The 20855-nt window shown below is 41.8% G+C and overlaps 1 protein-coding gene across 1 annotated transcript in view; it reads right to left on the reverse strand.

The window, feature by feature from the left end:
* Positions 1–20855, reverse strand: part of MED13 (mediator complex subunit 13) — a 173823-nt gene that overhangs the window by 42516 nt on the left and 110452 nt on the right. Inside the window, 6 exon segments of the mRNA XM_070931998.1 lie at positions 890–1104; positions 4797–4887; positions 6196–6323; positions 7676–7742; positions 9643–9850; positions 18731–19414. Of these exon segments, the coding sequence (XP_070788099.1) occupies positions 890–1104; positions 4797–4887; positions 6196–6323; positions 7676–7742; positions 9643–9850; positions 18731–19414 (1393 nt within the window).

Consider the following 20855-nt stretch of genomic DNA (forward strand, 5'->3'; position numbering starts at 1 on the left):
CACAGACATTCCCCCAAAAGCTACTTACCGCCCAGTCCCGAATTTACAGCTATTGCAATGCCCCTGTGATCATTTACCCTTATGTTGCAGTACCCATCAGGAGGGTGGGGGGCTTTGGGAGACCTGGGGTAGGTAGGCCTGGGCCTGAACTAGGCCTCCGAAGGCCTCCCCCCCCCAAGGCAATCTGTACTCTGTTTAAATGACCTGCAATTTCATTTAACTGCTTCACTGGGGAAAGCAGCAGATGTGGGTTGTTAAGCAAAGCCACCTCGTTTTACAGCCATCATGACATGGGACCATAATGGGCAGCCTCTATTAAGGTCGTATGTCAAGGACTACATACACTGGGGGTGGGGGGGGGGAGGAGATACTAGTGGAAGAAAAATAGGCTCCTATCTGAGCATAGATAATGGCGAAGTTCTCGTTCGTGGCAACATCTGTTTTCCCCCATTGCCAATGCACCTCCTCCACGTAAAATGCATTCACCTCATGACTGATACAGACAGAAGCGAAGTTAATATTTAATTTGAATGCAGGGCTGAAAAAAGTCAAAAGTTAATCAAACAAGCTGTTGTCACAGCTAATGAAACGTGAGTCCATTTCACTGCGCACCCAACTAAAGCTATGAAAAATCTCGTAATGGTGGTAGAAAAAAACACCACCACCAAAATGAATTCCAGGAGAAAAATAAAATAAATAAAAAGTATTAAAATGAACAATCCTGGCTGTTTCAGGAGAAATGTACCATTCAGAAAAACATTGTCTCTGACAATAAACCAACCAACCAAACAAAAAACTGTTAAATTGTCCTCCTCTTGTCACTTTTGTAGATCAATCAAAACTAGACAGCATAACTAACATTCAAGAACATCCAAAGGAATTCACAAACCTTTATTTCCGTAGGTTTTGGACTACAGAATCCCTCATCCACTTCAATCCTGAACTGAAGGCCACCAGTAACACCGTTTCCTTCTAGGATCGTTCCTCCGGGTGTGGTGTCCATGCTGCCATACTCCTTATTGTTCATATTCATGGGAGAAAATCCCATAATGTGTTGCTCCAAAGATGGTGGTGTGGGATACATTTTATGAAGATCTGCTGTACCTGGTTTAGGTTCAAGTTATTTAACATGTTATTTTTCCTTCCACACGTCAGGCTACTAAAACAGTACAGCTGCTTTCATGGAATTACCATTCTGCATGTTTTACTCTTTTGTCTTCTGTTTAAAGGACACAGAGGCCTACTAAGACATATTAATTTTCTGAAGGGAGTTTTGCAAAGCTAAAGCACAGACATTTTTGAATCAGCCCTTTTAGGGCTCCTACATGTTCAAATGGTTACACACCTAGTCAATCTGCAAGCCAGCTCACAAATAGCATTAAATTCCACAAACCCACAATAGTGCTCTCTCATTTCTAGTGGGACCACCAGAATAAATGGGATAAATAATTACTTGTCTTTTTTTAAAAAAAAATGTTACATAAGCTTAACCAAAAATTGGGCAAGAATCCAATCTGGAAATCAAGAATCTTCCTTCCTTCCTTCCTTCCTTCCTTCCTTCCTTCCTTCCTTCCATCCATCCTCCTTCCTTCCTTCCTTCCTTCCTTCCTTCCTTCCTTCCTCCCTCCCTCCCTCCCTCCCTCCCTCCCTCCCTCCCTCCCTTCCCTTCCCTTCCCTTCCCTTCCATGTATTTGCCACCCATCTCACCACCAGGTGACACTGAGCGGCTTACCATTATACAGAAATTAACAAAAATGAGACCTGATAAAAATGTTATGAAAGAAGCTTTCTCCCTTTCCTTTTCATTTCCCCCAGCCACTAATCACTAAATATTTGTCTTTTGCACTGAAGATTAAACATTGGGGATTGCTGCTTATATCTGTTTAAATCATTTCATTTTGTCATTTTTAATTATTCTTTTAACTCTAGAAATTCCAAAGGTGCATTTTCCAAACGGCATCTGGAATTTTTGGTCATTTTCCTTTGAAAAGATTTCGCTTCTTATCCAGTTCTGAAGAAGAGATTTCTCGGATGAGAAGAAAAACATTTCATCCACTTGCCGTTTGGAAAAAGGACCTTTGGGACAACCAATGACCTGGATAATTGAGAATCTCCGTAGATAATTCTAGAAATCATATTCTAAATGTCTAAATGTTCTTTGCCGTGTTGTATGTTATGAATAAGGGAATAATTTCTGCTTAAATTTAGTTAATCTTCTGTTATGAAAATATACTATTAGTTTTGCTTTTGCTGCCTATTCTCCAATTTTGGTCTCCCAAGCTTGTATCCACAACCAATTTTCATTTTTCCAGGGCAGAACGTAATTTATTTTAGCTGCTGTCATCATATATTTTAGTAAGTTATAATATTTTTCATTTATACATCCTGTAATTACAGCATTCTTAATAGGAATATTTATGGTTTGAGGCCAAATTTTTGTATATTTTGTTATATTTCCTTCCAGATGAATTTAGGTATTTTTGCACAAACAGCACGTGTAATAAAATGTTCAAAAGAATATTTTATTACATGTGGTGTTTGTGCAAAAATATATGGCATTTCCAGCATTTATTATACATGATTTGTCCATCTTGGCAATCACTGATGGAGTTATATACCCTCTTTAAAACATTTTATACCAATTTTGCCTCAAATTATAGCTTGAGTGAATGTTATTGATTTTTTCACAGCTCTTCCCATTGTTCCACTGTAATTACTTCCTTGAAGTTTTGCATCAATTTTTAATTTGTTCCATCTCCATGACATATTTCAGTAGCAATTTATAAATATATCCTAGGAAATGTTCCTGACTCGTATAAGTGCTTTGAATTCTGTCATCCTTCTCAGGGCCCGTTCTTGAGTCTTGAGGTCATTTGTTATTCTTTCAGCAATTTGTAATTTATTAAGTATGGTAAATTCCTATCTTTATTAAGCAAATTTATAAATATATTAACTATGGTAAATTCCTATCTTTAGGAACTTGCCATGTCCTTAGTCTGTTTTTTTGAAGCTGAATGTACCATATTAGTATAAATACCTAAAACTTGCTGTATCCTAACAAATTCTTTTATTTTCTTTTTCTGTTTCGTTGTACCATAACTACTTCTGAAGTCCGTTGGCTACTTTTATCATTGACGTTCTACTATTTGGAGAATTTTATCCATTCTGTTAACCATAAGAAACAGCTTGCTCAATAACATAATTTAAAGTTCGGAAATTTAAGTCCACCTCTTCGAGCCTTGCAAAATTTTGAATCTTAATCTTGTTTTTGCTCCACTCCATATGAATCTGTGGATTGCCAGTTCAGCAATACTTTATCTAAGATTGTCCCAAAGGTGTTTTTTCAAAGGGCAACTAGACTTGGTTTTTTCTTGAAGACATTTTGCTTCTCATCCAAAAAGTTTCTTTAGTTCTGGTAGGGTTGGTTCTTCTGGTTCTGTTGCTCTTGTTATGTTGTATTATGCTAATTGTGCCTTCTTTGTAAACCCTGGGACCTCCTCCAATACTTCTGTTGGTAGAAGTGATTTCAGCTCTTGGAGTTTTGTGTTCCACACTCTTTCTTTCAAAACCTCAATTGTAAAATTAATTTGTCTTATTCTTTCTTTTTTTTTTTAATTTGATTTATATGCCGCCCTTCTCCGGAGACTCAGGGTGCCTTACAATGCGCTAAGCAATAGCCTTCATTCTTTTGTATATTTATACAAAGTCAGCTTATTGCCCCCACAACTGGGTCTTCATTGAGAAGTTGGAGCTGTGCTTTCTGCAGAATGTTTTTCTCTGCCCTGTGTCCCTTCAGGCGCATGTTGTCTACATCTCAAAAACACAAATGGTTCCTGTAGTCTGCAATTTTTCTGGAAATCCATTCATACTCCTGCCCCATTCGAAGGATGTTCATCCCAAAGTGTTCATTCCGAAGTGTTCATCTCTAAGACTGGAATTTACTTCTTAGATCAGGGGTGTCAAACTTGATTTCATTGAGGGCCGCATAAGGGTTGTGTTTGACCTTGGGGCCACGGGGGGCATGGCCAGCATGACGTCACTTGTGTTGGGGGGCGTCTGTGGTGGCCTGAGCGCTCTGCCAGCGAAAACAGGCCCTCGCAAGCTTCATTTTCGGCTGCAATGGCCTCCTGCAACCCTCTGCCAGAGAAAACGGAGCTTGGGAGGACTGTGCGCGGCCCTCCCAAGCGCCATTTTCACTGGCAGAGGCACTGCAGACCGGTCTTTCACTATTTCCAGGCGGGCCAGATCTAAGCACCCTGTGGGCCGAATCCGGGTCCCAGGCTTCAGTTTGACACCCATCTTAGATGGTTGAAAATTTTCCTTTCTATGTATTCAGGTACTAATAAAGGAAAATATTTATCGCTCAGGATTGAAATAAGGGGTCCTTGGTGCTCTCGGAGCTTGGTTGCTTTCTTGCAGACATTGCCTTACCCAAACTAGGTAACATCAGCCTGGCACTGATGATGTTACCTAGTTTGGGTATTGAAACATCTGCAAGAAAACAAACAAGCTCAGAGAACACCAAGGACCCCTCATGCTTGAATACCTATAATCTGGGCCAGGCTTCCCAATGTGGTGTCTTCAGGTTCAGTTGGACTGCAACCTTCATAATTTTCTGCCAATATGAAAAAACTGTCCTAGAATAGCATTTTTACAAGCACCAACTAAAGGGAACTATTTTGTTTTATCTTCATTTTGGTTGGTACTGTAACTTTTGGTCCACGATAAAAGTTTCCCATTATCAAACCACAAAGATAACCCAAGAAAAATCGTAACACTAGAAGAAAGCAACTTACTTATGCATGACAATGGGTCCAGGTTTCCAGCTTTTGATTCTTTGCAGCTAGACTTGTCATCTGTTCCATTCAATATTCGTTTAGATCCCGGCTAGGAATGAAAGAAAGAAAAATAAATATCCCAGGGGCATGAGTTCCAAATTGTAACACTGGACAATTTTTTTTTTAAAAAAAGTAAAATAATTAACAATTTTTTTAAAAAAATGCAAGCGAACAGCTGAGCTAATAAAACAGAATATCATCCAAATCACATCATACATTAAAAGCTTCAATTATCTGCATATGTTCCTTTGATAACATCTGGATAACTGTTTCTGCATGGCCATTAAATTTGAGAGTAAAACAGAGAGAAAATTCATCAGCATCTTCCCCAGGACCGCATATCATTTATTAAGATGTATGGAGAGGATAGTGTGATGCTGAATATAACATCACTGATGCAGTAAATCAGTTGGAAGCAATTGGCCATCTAAAGAGATGGTTTTTCTTCTCAGCAGCACCAACTTCACTGGAAGAATGACTTAAGGCAGGACAAGAAGCAACGGATGGAAACTTAGCAAGGACAGAAGCACCCTAGAACTAAGGGAGAAATTTCCTAACAGTGAGGACAATAAACCAGTGGAACAACTTCCCTCCAGAAGTTTGAATGCTCCAACACTGGAAGCTTTCAAGAATAGATTGGACAACCATTTGTCTGGGATGATGTGCTTGAGCAAGGAGTTGGACTAGAAGACAGCCCCCCAGATTCCTTCCAACTGTATTCTGATCGATTGATATTATTAAATAAATTTGGCTGCCTAAATCACACACTGCTGATAGTTTACAACATTTAAAAATCCACCACATAAAAACCCATAAAGACATAGGAGAACAAATCCATCAGGACAAGATTCAGTAGTCCCTCTGCATTGAAAAGACAACGGCCACTCTTTTGAAAGCATCAACGTCCACATTTTGGACAGAGAGGACCGCTGGTTTGAAAGAGGGATCTCAAAGAGGCCATCTATGTCCAAATTGAGCAGCCCTCTCTCAACAGAGGGGGAGGGATACAACATCATCTATCTCCAGTCTACAACACAATCCTTTCAGCAGTTCCAAGAAGGCTCCACACACCCATTTGGCATTACTCAAGGTGACCCTGAGACAAACCTCCAAGTGGCCTCAACAAGTCTCAAAAAGAATGCAAATCCTTCCATTCCCCACCATCCAGCCAGAGCTGAAGAAGCTTCTTGGATGAGAAGCGAAACGTCTTCAAAGAAAAGACCAGAAAATCCAGTTGCCTCTCAAAAAAAGCACCTTTGGGACAACCATAAAAATCCCACCCCACTCCCTATGGCAGCAGCAACAGATCACCATTATCACACTACTGTAAGGCTCCCAACCTTAAAAGGCTACTTACTGTTAGCTCATCTTCATCAGAGTTGAAGAGATTGTCAAGGTCAGTATAGGAGACAACCAGGTCATTTTCATGGAACAAACTAGTTGAAGCCGTGCGATTGTGAGGGGGATTACGCTGCGCATCTATTGCTGAAAGAAGACCAAGGTCAAAGCTTCACTGTTAGGCATTATCTAAATTGTAACATTTCCACTGCAGGTTGTCATTTTATTAGAGGCTCTACTACCAAACAAACAAATGCAGGTAATCCTCAACGTACAACAGTTCGTTTAGTGACCATTCAAAGTTACAACAGCACTGAAAAAATGGGACTTTCGGCCACTTTTCAGTTACGACTTTTGCAGCAGCCCTACGATCACATGATCAAAATTCTGATGTTTGACAACTAGGTCATATTTCTGACGGTCAGTGTCTTGGGCGGTGGTGAATTTTTTTTTTTTTAAATTTGATTTATATGCCGCCCTTCTCCAGAGACTCAGGGCGGCTTACAATGCGTTAAGCAATAGCCTTCATCCTTGTGTATATTTATACAAAGTCAGCTTATTGCCCCCACAATCCAGGTCCTCATTTTACCTAACTTAGAAAGGATGGAAGGCTGAGTCAACCTTGAGCCTTGGAGAGATTCGAACCAGCAGTAATTGCAGGCAGCTGTGTTAATAACAGGGTGCTTAGACCACTGTACCATCAAGGCTCTATACCAAAATCCAAAATCCAAATCCAAATCTTGTTACTATTGGTTCTGTGGGCATGGCTTGGTGAGCGTGGTGTAGCTTGGTGGGCGTGGCAGGGGAAGGATACTGCAAAATCCCCATTCCCTCCCCACTCCTGGGGGAAGGATACTGCAAAATCCCCATTCCCTCCCCACTCCTGGGGGAAGGATATAGCAAAATCTCCATTCCCCCCCCACTCTGGAACTAGCCGGAGGTGGTATTTGCTGGTTCTCCGAACTACTCAAAATCTCTGCTACCGGTTCTCCAGAACCCGTCAGAGCCTGCTGGATTTCACCCCTGGTCATGTGACCCCCTTTTGGGACCTTCTGACCAGCAAAGTCAAGGGGGAAGCCAGATTCACTTAACAACCATGCTACTAACTTAATAACTGCCATGATTCACTTAACAACTGTGGCAAGAAAGATTGGAAAAATTCACTTTAACAAATGTCTCACTTATCAACAAGGTTGACTCAGCCTTCCATCCTTTCTAAGGTAGGTAAAATGAGGACCCAGATTATGGGGGCAATAAGCTGACTTTGTATAAAATATACAAAAGAATGAAGGCTATTGCTTAACACATTGTAAGCCGCCCTGAATCTCTGGAGAAGGGCGGCATATAAATCAAATTTTTAAAAAAACATAAATTTTGGGCTCAATTATTATCATATTTGAGGATCACCTGTACATTCCAGTTACTCTTACAGATTTAATTATTATTATTTTTTACAATAAGCCAGCTAAACATTATTTCTAAAAATCAAGAAATTTTACCTTGTTTGACCGAAGGGCTGAAAAGTGACATTGCATCTTCTCCAACACTGGGTGTTCCATCGTCAGGCTGTGAAAAAGGTAACAGTTAGTAGCACAAATGAAAGAGGGATATGTGATAACCCCAAAAACAATTAGAGTCTGACATCCACTGAGACCAACCACTTAGCAGAGCACTGCCTCGTTCGTTGCCAGTTGATCCCCTTTAAAGAGCTGCTGTATCAAGACCTTTTTACATGAAGATCTTTGAGACAATTTAAGATCTCTGTGCTCCACTCTCTCAGCTATGATATCTTCAAAGTTAAAAAGGCTAGAGAAGTGAGCAGGCAGAATCACAGACCAATAAACCTACTCTGTAAAATATTTTGTGCACAACCCTAAAATTTGAGTAAGATACTTTTTTTCTTCTTTTTTCCCAGCTCTCTTCTCCCCCCCTCTTTCCTTTCCTTTCCTTTCCTTTCCTTTCCTTTCCTTTCCTTTCCTTTCCTTTCCTTTCCTTTCCTTTCCCTTCTATTTATTTTATTTATTTATTTATTAAATTTGTATACCGCTCTTCTACTTTTGGACTCAAGGCGGTGAACAGCCAAAATAAAACATTCGTACAAAAGTTAAAATAATTATTTAAAACTAATTAAATAGAATTTGGCCCGTAATTTAAAACATCAATTAAAATCAATATCAAATGTTAAAACCAACATGGAATCAGGCCAGCCCAGCTAGCTGAAAAAAGTAAGATTTTAGGGCCCGACGAAAAGTCCAGAGGTCAGAGATCACTCGTATCTCTGGGGGTAGATTGTTCCAGAGGGCAGGTGCCACCACAGAGAAGGCTCTCCCCCTGGGGGTCGCCAGCCGACATTGTCTGGCCGACGGCATCCTGAGGAGGCCCTCTCTGTGGGAGCGAACCGGCCGGTGGGAGGCAATTGGTGGCAGAAGGTGGTCCCGTAAGTACCCTGGCCCTAAGCCATGGAGCGCTTTAAAGGTGGTCATTCCTCCACCCTTTCTTTTCCTTTCCTTTCCTTTCGCAATGGATGGAAATTAATCAAAGAGAGAACCAACCTAGGGACGAGGGACTTTCTGACAGAATCATTTAGCAGCAGAACACAAAAGGAAAAAAAAAAACTTTTAGCAGAAACATATTCCATAAGAAGGGTGTATCCTGATCACAGGTTGATCCAAATCTTCCCAAGCCCCTATGCGTTTTGTATTGAGATATAAATATTTTAGATGGGACTAACAACTGAACCAAATCTGACAGCTTTTCTCTTTGAAGGCAGATGCTATGCTGTGCTCTGTCACTATTTGTATTTTTGAAGAAAACTTTGACATTCTAAACAAAACCTGGTGCACTGATGAGGTTAACTAGTTGGGTCATGAAACATCTGCAAGAAAACTATCAAGCTCACGCAGCACCAAGGACCCCACAGCTCAATCCTGAGCTGCAAATGTTCTCTTCTATTGATAGAATTAGTTATACAGACTTTGTGCTCCTGTTGTGTGTAATCCATCACATTAAAACGTCCCCCCGCCCCAAAAGAAGCCTAGATCCTTGATATTAATGCTTACTCTACTGCAGGGGTGTGAAACTCAAGGCCCGGGGGCCGGATCCTGCCCGCAGGGTGCTTAGATCTAGCCCATGGAGCCACCCTGGAAACTGTGAAGGACTGGCCCATTTTCTGCCAGTGAAAATGGAGCTCGGGAGGGCCGCGCGCAGTCCTCCCAGGCTCCGTTTTCACTGACAGAGGATTGCAGGAGATCGTTGCAGCCGAAAACAAAGCTTGCGAGGGCCCGTTTTTGCTGGCAGAGCGCTCGGGCCACCACAGACGCCCCCCCTCCCACAAGTGATGTCATGCTGCCCATGCCCACCCCTAGCCCCCCAAGGTCAAACACAACCCTGATGCAGCCCTCAATGAAATCGAGTTTGACACCCCTGCCCTACTGGTTTATATCCTGATTTTTTTTTTTCCACTTACCTTATGTTTTTTCCCAATTTCTCGGTCATTGTTTGGCCTGTCCTTTTTATCGGGAAATGGGAACTCTTCATCTCCATCAACAAATGCATATGGGTCCATTTCAAGCTCCTGGTCAGCTACTATAGCTGCTAGGTATTGGTTCTTGCTCTGGTACTGCTGTATCAATTCATCGGAGACCTTGAGAGGTTTTCTATATTGCAACATTAATCTACGGGAAAAGAAAAAGACAGAACAATAAGGTATACAAGTTGAAAATGCAAAATCCGATTGTGATTAGACAGTTAAGAAGGCAACAAAAAAAACCCAGAATAACAAGAGTTGGAAGGGACCTTGGAGGTCTTCTAGTCCAACTCCCTGCCCAGGCAGGAAACCCTACACCACTTCAGACAGATAGTTGTCCAACATCTTCTTAAAAACTTCTAGTTTTGGAGCATTCACAACTTCTGGAGGCAAGTTGTTCCACTGATTAATTGTTCTCGCTGTCAGAAAATGTCTCCTTAATTCCAGATTGCTTTTCTCCTTGATTAGTTTCCACCCATTGCTTCTTGTCCTGCCTTCAGGTGCTTTGGAGAATAGCTTGACTACCTCTTCTTTGTGGCAGCCCCTGAGATATTGGAAGACTGCTTTCATGTCTCCCCTAGTCCTTCATCAAACTAGCCATGCCCAGTTCCTGCAACCGTTCTTCCTATGTTTTAGCCTCCAGTCCCCTAATCATCTTTGTTGCTCTTCTCTGCACTCTTTCTAGAGTCTCCACATCTTTTTTACATCATGGTGACCAAAACTGGATGGAAATATTCCAAGTGTGGCCTTACTAGGGCCTTATAAAGTGGTATTAACACTTGACGTGATCTTGATTCTATCCCTCTGTTAATGCAGCCTAGAACTGCATTGGCTTTTTTTGGCAGCCGCTGCAAGAGAAGAAGCAATGTGGAACTACTTGCATTCAGAAGTTGTGGGTAGCCCCATTGCTGGAGGCTTTTAAAAAAAGAATGGACAGCCATTTGAAATGGCTGTCTGAAATGGTATAGGGATTCCTGCTTGAGGAGGGGGTTGGATTAGAAGACCTCCAAGGTCCCTTCCAATTCTGTTATTCTGTTAAGCGTTACTCACAGTTGTATCCATCTTTTCACCAAGCAGCTCCAATAATATGGAGCAATTTATCACCCTGCAGAAAATGGGTTAGTTAACAGAGCTCAGTCTAAGACTACTATCGTAAGCAAGAATTATGGGTCTATTTTTTTTTTCTGATCTAGCTCTTTAAGTAATATACCATATTAATCCTCTCACATTAGAATTAAAAATAGTTAACCTCTATGAAGGTGTGTAAGTTTTCTTTAAGAATATTAGGCAATATTTCTTTGGCTACATATGTGCAGAATAATGTTGTTTTAAGTTTTTTATGTCCTTGCACAGGTAGTCCTCAACTTGTGGCCACAATTGAGCCCAAAACTGTCTGTTGCTAAGTGAAACAGTAAAGTGAATTTTGCCACATTTTACAACCTTCCTTACCACAGTTGTTAAGGGAATCACTGCAGTCATTAAGTTAGTAACACGGTTGTTAAGCGAATCTGGTTTCCCCATTGACTTTGCTTGTCAGAAGGTTGCAAAAGGGGATCACGTGACCGCGGGACACTGCACTTGTCATAAGTATGAGTCAGTTGCCAAGTGTCTGGATTTTAATCATGTGACCATGGGGATGCTGCAACAGTTGTATGTGTGAGAAATGGTCATAACTCACTTTTTAAAGTGCCGTTGTAACTTTGAACAGTCACTAAATGAATTGCTGTTAGCCGAGGACTACCGGTATTTGAATAACACAACACCTTGGGTTCACAAAACTCATTTCCTCCAATGTAGCCACAGTAATTTTACTATATCAAAATCCATACTTTTAAAAATGGCCATCCTAGTTAAGATTCTATTCTTACAAAATGATTAGGGAGAAAGTGAGTAGCCTTTTTTTCCCCTCTGTTCCTTTTCAGCAGCTAGTATTCAGATAAAAATCTATCTCCATTTGTGTCAATAAAGCTACTAAAGAATTGTGATGTGTATCATACAGCTTGGGAATCAGCACTGAAACCTGTTGGAAGACTTGACTGATTTCCCCATTTAGCAGATTACAGTGTAATTAACACAGAATTTCCACACTGGGGCACAGTTATTCCCCGAGTGACCTGATCCGAGAAGAGTGTATAAAACTATGCTATTTATTGAAAAAGTTGAGCATCTTATGATCACAACATTCTCAGTTAGTACAACCAGGATTAAAGGCAATATTGAAAATGAGACTGTATTCAAATACTATATTATAGTCAGTCCTCTAGTTTTTCTGGAGGACCACTCTAAGGAGATTGGTGGTCTAATTCCACCACCACCAGTAAACAATCTAGGTTTGTGGGGTCCTTGGTGCTCTCTGAGTGTGGTGGGTTTCCTGGAGACGTTTCATTACCCAACTAGGTAACATCATCAGGCTTAGCACTGATTATTAACTAGCACTCAGAGAGCACCAAGGAGCCACAGAGTTCAATCTCTGAGTTTATACAGCAGTGATGGTTAACCTTTTTGGCACTGAGTGCCAAAGGCAAGCAAGTGCGCGCGAACACACATACCCATAATGCAATGCATGTGTAACCCCCCACGCATGCACCCCACCCCCACGCATGCGTGCGCGTCTCGTGCATGCGCCCCGCCCCTGCACGTTAGAGACCCCAAAAACCAGTTGGTTGGAGGGAGGTGCGCATGCCTAAATGCACGGCGGAGCTGAGCTGGGGCGACGGCTTGCGTGCCTGCAGAGAGGATTCTGCATGCCACCTGTGGCACACGTGACATAGGTTCGCCAACACGGTTATAGAGATTCTCAGTCATCCAGGACATGGTTGTCCCAAAGGTGCTTTTTCAAGAGGCAACTGGACTTTCTGGTTTTTCTTTTAAGATGTTTCGCTTCTCATCCAAGAAGCTTCTTCAGTTCTGACTGGATGGTGGGGAATGGAAGGATTTATACTCCTTGCAGACAGCTTGGTCATTTGCATCCTTTTTTTAGAGAGTCATTGAGGCTACCTGGAGGTTTATCTGTGTTTATCTTCAGGGTCACCTGAGTGGCACAAATGGGTGTGGAGCCTTCTTGGAACTTCAGTATTGTGGACTGAAGATTGATGATGTTGTATCCCTCCCCCTCTGTTGAGAGAGGGCTGCTCAATTTTGTCATAAAGGCCTCTTTGACTCGTGTTCTAAATCAGATTCTGAGGACACAGATAAACTTCCAAGTGGCCTCAATGACTCTCCAAAGAATGCAAATGACCAGCTGTCTGCAAGGAATATAAATCCTTCCTTTCGCCGCCATCCAGTCAGAGCTGAAGAAGCTTCTTGGATGAGAAGCGAAACATCTTCACAGAAAAACCAAAAAGTCCAGTAGCCTCTTGAAAAAGCACCTTTGGGACTCTGAGCTACAAATATTCTCTTCTATCAATACCAATCTAGGTTCATTGTCTAAAGCAGGGGTCTCCAACCTTGCCAACTTTAAACCTGGCAGACTTCAACTCCCAGAATTCCCCAGCCAGCAAAGCTGGTTGGCAAATTCTGGGAGTTGAAGTCCGCCAGGATTAAAGTTGCCAAGGTTGGAGACCCCTGGTTTAAAGACCAGAAGTTTCTACACTAACACTGAATCAGGAGAGTATCTACCAGTTTTACTTTCAGCTTTAAAATAAAACAAAGGCGAAGAAGGACCTCACTGCATTTCCTATACAGTCTCATCAGAATTGCCCCACATTTTTAAATAGATCATGGGAAATGAGATACTTAATAGTGTCCCAGATATGGCCAAAAGAAAAAAAAAACCTATAATCAGAATTTTTTAAAAGACTCTTTTTTAACTCCCAATGTGAAATCAGTAAAAGATTTAACTAAACAACTAGGTATAGGTAGTCCTCGACTTACAACGGTTCATTTAGTGACCGTTCAAAGTTACAACCGCAATAAAAAAAAAACAACTTAGGACGATTTTTCACACTTACGACCATTGCAGCATCCCCACAATCACGTGATCAAAATTTGGATGCTTGGCACCTGGCTCAGATTTATGATGGTTGCAGTGTCCCGCGGTCATGTGATTCCCTTTTGTGACTTTCTGACAAAGCAAAGTCATCGGGGAAAACCAGCTTCACTGAACAATCGTGTTACTAACTTAGCAACCGCAGGGATTCACTTAGCAAGATTGTGAAACGGGGCAAAACTCACTTAACAACTGTCTCACTTAGCAACAGAAATGTGGGGCTCAATTGTGGTCATAAATCGAGGCTACTTGTCTAAATGTACTCTTAAATCCCACAAAAAAACAGTCTTGTACTTCTCCCCTCAAGGATAATTAAGCTTATATCCTTTCATCTGTCTCTATTTTCATATCGTGCTGTGGCAACAAACAGCTGCAATCATCAGCTACCACTGAAGCATTCTAAGACAAGGGAACTTTTTTTTTTTTTGCCAATTCATTTCAAGGAAATGCGGTTCTTTTGAAATTCAGAGGCAATCAAGGACAATTAAATTCGTCATTTGTTAGCAAAGGGGGTAGATTATAGATAGCTTGCTAGGAAACTGTCAAGTCGGTTTTGTGAATAATGGAAATAAAGAGAAGATGTGATCCTGCAAGGAACAGAACAGAAAAGAAATCTGAATGACATCCCTCTTCTTGATCATGGCTTCAGTTCTCATGAAAACATTTTAGATACACAATTGATTATGTTTTGAACATATACAGTAGTGGCCAAAATTGTGGAAACCTTTTGGGAAAAGTGTATTTTTGAGGTTTGATGGCTAATAACACCATTTTTTTTTCTTTTTGGAGTTTCAAGATAATCCTATTCCACTGCTGGAATGGCCTGTGAATAGCCCAGACCTTAACCCAATTGAAAATTTATGCAGCTGACTAAAGAAACTTGTTAGTCAGAAGCGACCCAGCAATAAAACCCAGTTAATAGAAGCCATCATTCCATCTTGGTTTCACATTAGAACGGCTGCAGAACTAAAAGGCTTGGTTCACTCCATTGGAAGGCGTTGTAAGGCTGTAATTCATGCTAAAGGTTACCCAACTAAGTATTAACTTTTAATTAATTTTTTTCTATGGTGATCATTTTTGTAGATCTTGTTTTTTCTACGTGTTTCACTTTTCTTCTTTTTACTGTAACTGCTATTCTACTAGCAAATCCTTCATAAAAGTGATTGATTACATTCTTGATTAAATTATCTTTCCATTGATATATAGTTTTATGGTACTACTAATCCAAAATAAAGTGGTGTCATTAGCTAGTTTTAGAAAATACACTTTTCCCAAAAGGTTTCCACAATTTTGGCCACTACTGTACTGAAGAACTTAAAAGCATGAATAAGCTGGAATTGATTAAAAAATAGGTTGGATACAATTAAATTACAGAACCAATATTCTGCAGGGGGTTAACACTGCGAAAAAGCCCCAAAGACAATACAGGTAGTCCTCAACTTTCAACCATTTGTTTAGTGACTGTTCAAACTTACAACGGCACTGAAAAAAAGTGACTTAGGACCGTTTTTCAGACTTACGACCATTGCATCATCCCCATGGTCAAGTGATCAAAATTCAGATGCTTGGCAACTGGCGTGTGTGTTCATGACAGCTGCGGTGTCCCTGGGATCATGTGATCCCCTTTTATGATCTGCTGATAAGCAAAGTCAATGGGGAAGCCAGATTCACTTAACGACCGTGTCACTAACTAAACCACTGCGGTGATTCACTTAACAACGGTTAAGAAAAGTTGTGGCAAGTGGCAGGAAAAGTTGTAAAATGTGCCAAAACTCACTGAACAACTGTCTTGCTTACCAACGGAAATTTGTGGTTCAACTGTGGTCGTAAGTCAAGGACTACCTGTAGACTGGGCCAAATAAGAACAGACCACTCTGTCGTTTCTTCCTGTCTCCCTTCCTCCCGGCCATTCCCACTCCCCTCTTATAAGACAGACCCAGCCCTATATGGGCCATCCGGACCTGAATCATACATGGTACAGATTCAGAAAAGCAGAAGAGATGCAATGGCTCATATTCACACAACAGTCTGTCGCAAACCATTTTGATTTTAATGGTAATTAATACAGGTAGTCCTGGGCTTACAACAATCCCGTTAATTGACCGTTCAAAGTTACAATGGCACTGAAAAAAGTAATTTACGACCAAGTTTTCACACTTAGGACCAGCAACCCCTTGGTCACATGATCAAAATTCAGACACTTAGCAACCGGCTCACATTTATGATGGTTGCAGTGTCCGGGGGTCATGTGATCACCTTTTGCAACCTTTCGACAAGCAAAGTCAAGGGGGAAAATGGATTCACTTCAACTATTACTAACTTAACAACTGCAGTGGTTCACTGTCTTAACATCTAGGGCAGTGATGGCTAACCTTTTTGCCGTCACGTGCCAAAAGCGGGGGGAGCGGGGCGAGATCGCCCATACATGTGCCCATATCCATAATTCAATGCATCCCACCCTTGCGCATGTGCCCCCCCCTTTTAGCACATGATGGCATAGTGGGCCCAGTAGGCCCATTTTTCACCCTCCCCAGGCTCCAGAAGCTTTCTAGGAGCCTGGGGAGGGCGAAAACAGCCTTCCCCATCTCCCCGGAGGCCCTCTGGAGGCCGGAAACAGCCCATTTCCCAACTTCTGGTAGGACCGGAAGGCCCAAAAATCAGCTGGCCGGCGCACACATGTGCGCTGGAGCTGAGCTACGGCAACGCTCGCGTGCCAACTGATATGGCTCCAAGTGCCACCTGTGGCACCCATGCCATAGGTTCACCATCACGGATCTAGGGCAAGAAAGTAAAAATAGGGCAAAACTCACTAACAACGGTCTTGTTTAGTAACAGAAATGTTGGGCTCAATTGTGGTCGTAAATCGAGGGCTACTTGTACACTTCTTTCTTTATCAACATTATAATGGTTCAACCATCAGGACCTCAGGATTACAGAGTTCATAATTTCTCAGTGAAAAAATTAGTCAAGAACAAAGCAAATCAGTCAATATTCATTCTCTGTCTCTGCCTCTCTCTCTGTCTCTCTCTCTTTTCTCTCTCTCTCTCCCTCTCCCCCTCCCTCCCTAATGGAGACAACGAAGAGCAGTCTGGCTATCAAAAGGTATTGGTTTATTACGTAAAGGTGACTGGAACCTTGAGAGATTGTGTCTGTGTTATCTTGGAGTTTATGATTACAAAGGGGGGGGGGAGAGAAGGATCAGAAGGGTAGGCAGTACCGGACTTCAGAAAAAATAGATTTTCATCAACTCAAAATAAAAAATAAGGTAGGTTGGATCCAGTGTTTAGATATAACGAAGGCAAAAGCTATCTGGAAAATCTTCCTGAAACAAAACATTTAAGATGCAATTACAAACAGTTCCTATTAAAAGGAAAAATGGGAGACATCTAAATAAACCAGAGCCTGGATAGCTCTGCAGACAAGGCACTGTAATTTAACACCAGCTAATCTGCAATTAAAGTAAGTTCGAATCTTGCCAGGCTCAAGGTTGACTCAGCCTTCCATCCTTTCTAAGGTAGGTAAATTGAGGACCCAGTTTGTGGGGGCAATAAGCTGACTTTGTATAAAATATACAAAAGGATGAAGGCTATTGCTTAACGCACTGTAAGCCGCCCTGAGTCTCCGGAGAAGGGCGGCATATAAATCAAATTAAAAAAACAGGTGCATATACCCAGGGATATCTAAATTGCCAAAAAGAAAAATACAGACAGAGAAAAAGGAAGAAGGGAAGTATAACCAAAGGATAGAAAGTAATTAAGAGAAACTACAAGGACTCTAAAAAGACAAATCTCAGAATATGTTAAGGGTAGAGAGAAAGGTTTCTGCACCTTCAGAAACAAGAAAGGCAGAATGGTTGTATGCCCTAGATGTATTGTGAGGGGAAAAAAGGGCCGAATTGATGGGTTATAACACAAAAGCAGAAGGTATTACAGGTGGTCCTTGACTTATGACCATAATTGAGCTCAAAATTTCTGTTGCCTGATGGTGCTGTGGGTAGAATGCAGCATTGCAGACTAACTTCGCACAAAGTCTGGAGTTCGATTCTGAGAAGGATCGAGGTTGACTCAGCCTTCCATTCTTCCGAGGTCACTAAATTTGGAGATTGTTGGAGGCAATATCTCAGGGGCTGCCCCAAAGAAGGAAGAGTCAAGCTATTCTCCAAAGCCCCTGAAGGCATGACAAGAATCAACAGATGGAAACTAATCAAGGAGTGAACCAAACTAGAACTAAGGAGAAATTTTCTTTCAGTTAGAATAATTAATCAGTGGAACAACTTGCCTCCAGAAGTTGTGAATTCTCCAACATTGGATGTTTTTAAGAAGAGGTAGGACAACCATTTATCTGAAATGGCATAGGGTTTCCTGCCTGAGGAGGGGGTTGGACAAGAAGACCTCCAAGGTCCAACTTCCAACTCTGTTATTCTGTTAATACACTGCTCAAAAAAATAAAGGGAACACAAGCAGAAGACATCCGAGATCTGAATGAATGAAATAGCCTTATTAAATACTTTGTTCGTTACATACAGTAGTTTTGTGTTCGCTTTAGTTGTCTGAGCAGTGTATAAACTACTGTATGTAATGAACAAAGTATTTAATAAGGCTATTTCATTCATTCAGATCTCGGATGTCTTCTGCTTGTGTTCCCTTTATTTTTTTGAGCAGTATATATTGACACTGTAAACCACCCAGAGTGCTGTAAAGCAGCATATAAATGCTACTGCTATTTTATGACCGTGGCATTCACTTAACCACCACCATAAAAAATAAAAAGTTCATAAAATCAGGCCCAGTCATGTCGTGACCCGCTTAATGACCACCACAACTGACAACCAAAATTGCAAGCTCAATTACGATCGTTAAGTCAAAGACTGCCTGTACCATTGTAATATTTCTAAAATTAATGCAGGCCAGGCCAATGTATACACACACACACACACACACACACACACACACACACACCATTGTGTGAATCAATTAGACATGCAAAAGTTTGAAAATATCACAGATATGGACTCTGAGCTCAAACTTCAGGTGCGCTTACTCTGTAGCTGAAGGTACATTGTCCGATACTGCAGATCCCAGAGGCTCGTCCCGAAATTTTTCACTCGGCAGCGGTGGCGGCAAAAAATCCACGTCTTTTTTCTTTGGAACCTTGTAATACTTCCACATGGAATCTGCGTCTTCTTCCTCCAAGTTCACTGCAGCCCCGACGTACATCGTGGGCTCCACGACGTCGGGAAACGTGGCGGGGAAATTCTGGGATAAGCCTTCTATCCTATCTTCCATGGCTTTTGAAGGAACCAAAGGATCGGGAGTCGACATTTGATAGAAATGTTGGCTCTGGGGCGTGGAAGGCGTTTTGGTTGCCCCCTCCTCCGCCGCGTCGCATGGGTGGGGACTGAGGGGCGGTGGCTGCGGGGAGCTCGCAATTTCCGTGGTGTGCATCTGAGGTGTCTTTGCTACCTCGTTAGTTCTGAGGTTTGAAAACCTCACTTGGCTGTCGGTGGTGGGGATTACCAGCCGCTGATTGGCCGAGTCGGTCTCCAGGATAACCTCGTCGCTGATGGACACTCGATGGTGAAATGGGGTTAAGGGACGCTTCTGGGGTTTGTCTCCTTTCTCTTGCTTCTCGTTGGCCTTGTGCTTTGTCGCTGGCTGGGGTTGCTGGCCGGCGGGAGGCACCGGCCCCTGCTGAACTGCGAGTCTTGGTTTGAGACTTTTGTGCCTGAAGGGAGGTAGAAAGATAACGGGATATAGGTCATCCACATTTTCAGCTGCCAAATCCCACGAGTTAAATAAACAGGCCACAAAAGGAAAATCAATCAACGGATACATAAACGTAAACACTGAGCCAGGAGGGCTGTTTGGCTTCACTGCTAATTAGAGCTATGAGTAGGGAGAGAGAATGGATGTAGTGCTTTCCCCCTATTTGCAGCTCTTCGCGGTACTAACCATAATGTTTGACCGTGCAGGTAGTCCTCGACTTACAACAGTTCGCTTAGTGACCATTCGAAGTTACAACGGCACTGAAAAAAGTGACTTATGACCATTTTTTTCAGTTATGACCTCTTGCAGCATCCCCATGGTCACATGATTTACATTCAAATGCTTGACACTTGGTTCACAGTTGTGACGCTTGGAGTGTCCCGGGATAATGGGATCATATTTTGCGATCTTCTGACAAGCAAAATCAATGGGGAAGACGGAGTCACTTAACAACCGTGTTACTAATTTAACAACTGCAGGGATTCACTTAAACAAATGTGGCAAAAATAGTTGTAAAATGGGGCAAAATTCACTTAACAAATTTCTCGCTTAGCAACATAAATTATGGGCTCAATTGTGGTCATAAGTCGAGGACTACCTGTAGTGAAGCTCCCAAATTTGAACTCATGTTTCAGTCCTGTAAAGCTGAGTTGAGGCCATTTCTTCATTAATAAGGAGACAACATCAGCTTTATTTAGAGAAACTGAAGATGGGGCGAAACAGTCATAATTTGGACCAGGCACATGTTTATTTATAACAGATCATAAATATAAAGGTATTATAGATACTGGTTATCTGTAATGCCTGGTCTTTGCAAATATATTTCAAATCACAATTTACTATTAAGTTATACCCTACAAGGTAGGTAGGACCAGACAGTAGGCCAAAGAGAAGGGCCCTTCGGAGAGAGATTGTCCCACTTGGGAGAAGGAGTCAAGTAGGGAATTAGTCTGGAATCGATAGTCACAAAAGGGCACGGTTCAATACCCCTTGAATGCCTTTGAACTTTATCTAGTTTTTTTTCCATGGGGCAAAGTGCCAGTCGGAGAAGATTGCTGTGAAATAGGCATAGAGAAATAAAGCACAGGTAGTCCTTGATTTACAATCATTCTTTTAGTGACCATTCAAAATTACAAAGATACTGAAAAAATGATTTATGATCATTTTTCACGACCCTTGCAAGGATCCCCATGGTCACTTGATCAAAATTTGGATGCTTGGCAAGTGGTGTGTATTTATGACGGTTGCAGTGTCCCGGGTCACGTGATCACCTTTTGCGACCTTCTCACAAGCAAAGTCAATGGAGAAGCCAGATTCACTTTACCACCATGTTACTAACTGAACCACTGCCGTGATTCACTGAACAACTGTGGCCAGGAAAGTCGTGGAATGGGGCAGAA

The sequence above is a fragment of the Pituophis catenifer genome, unplaced genomic scaffold (genome assembly GCF_029215685.1).
Source record: "Pituophis catenifer annectens isolate HBS135680 unplaced genomic scaffold, rPitCat1.0.hap2 SCAF_1, whole genome shotgun sequence".
NCBI lineage: Eukaryota > Metazoa > Chordata > Lepidosauria > Squamata > Colubridae > Pituophis > Pituophis catenifer.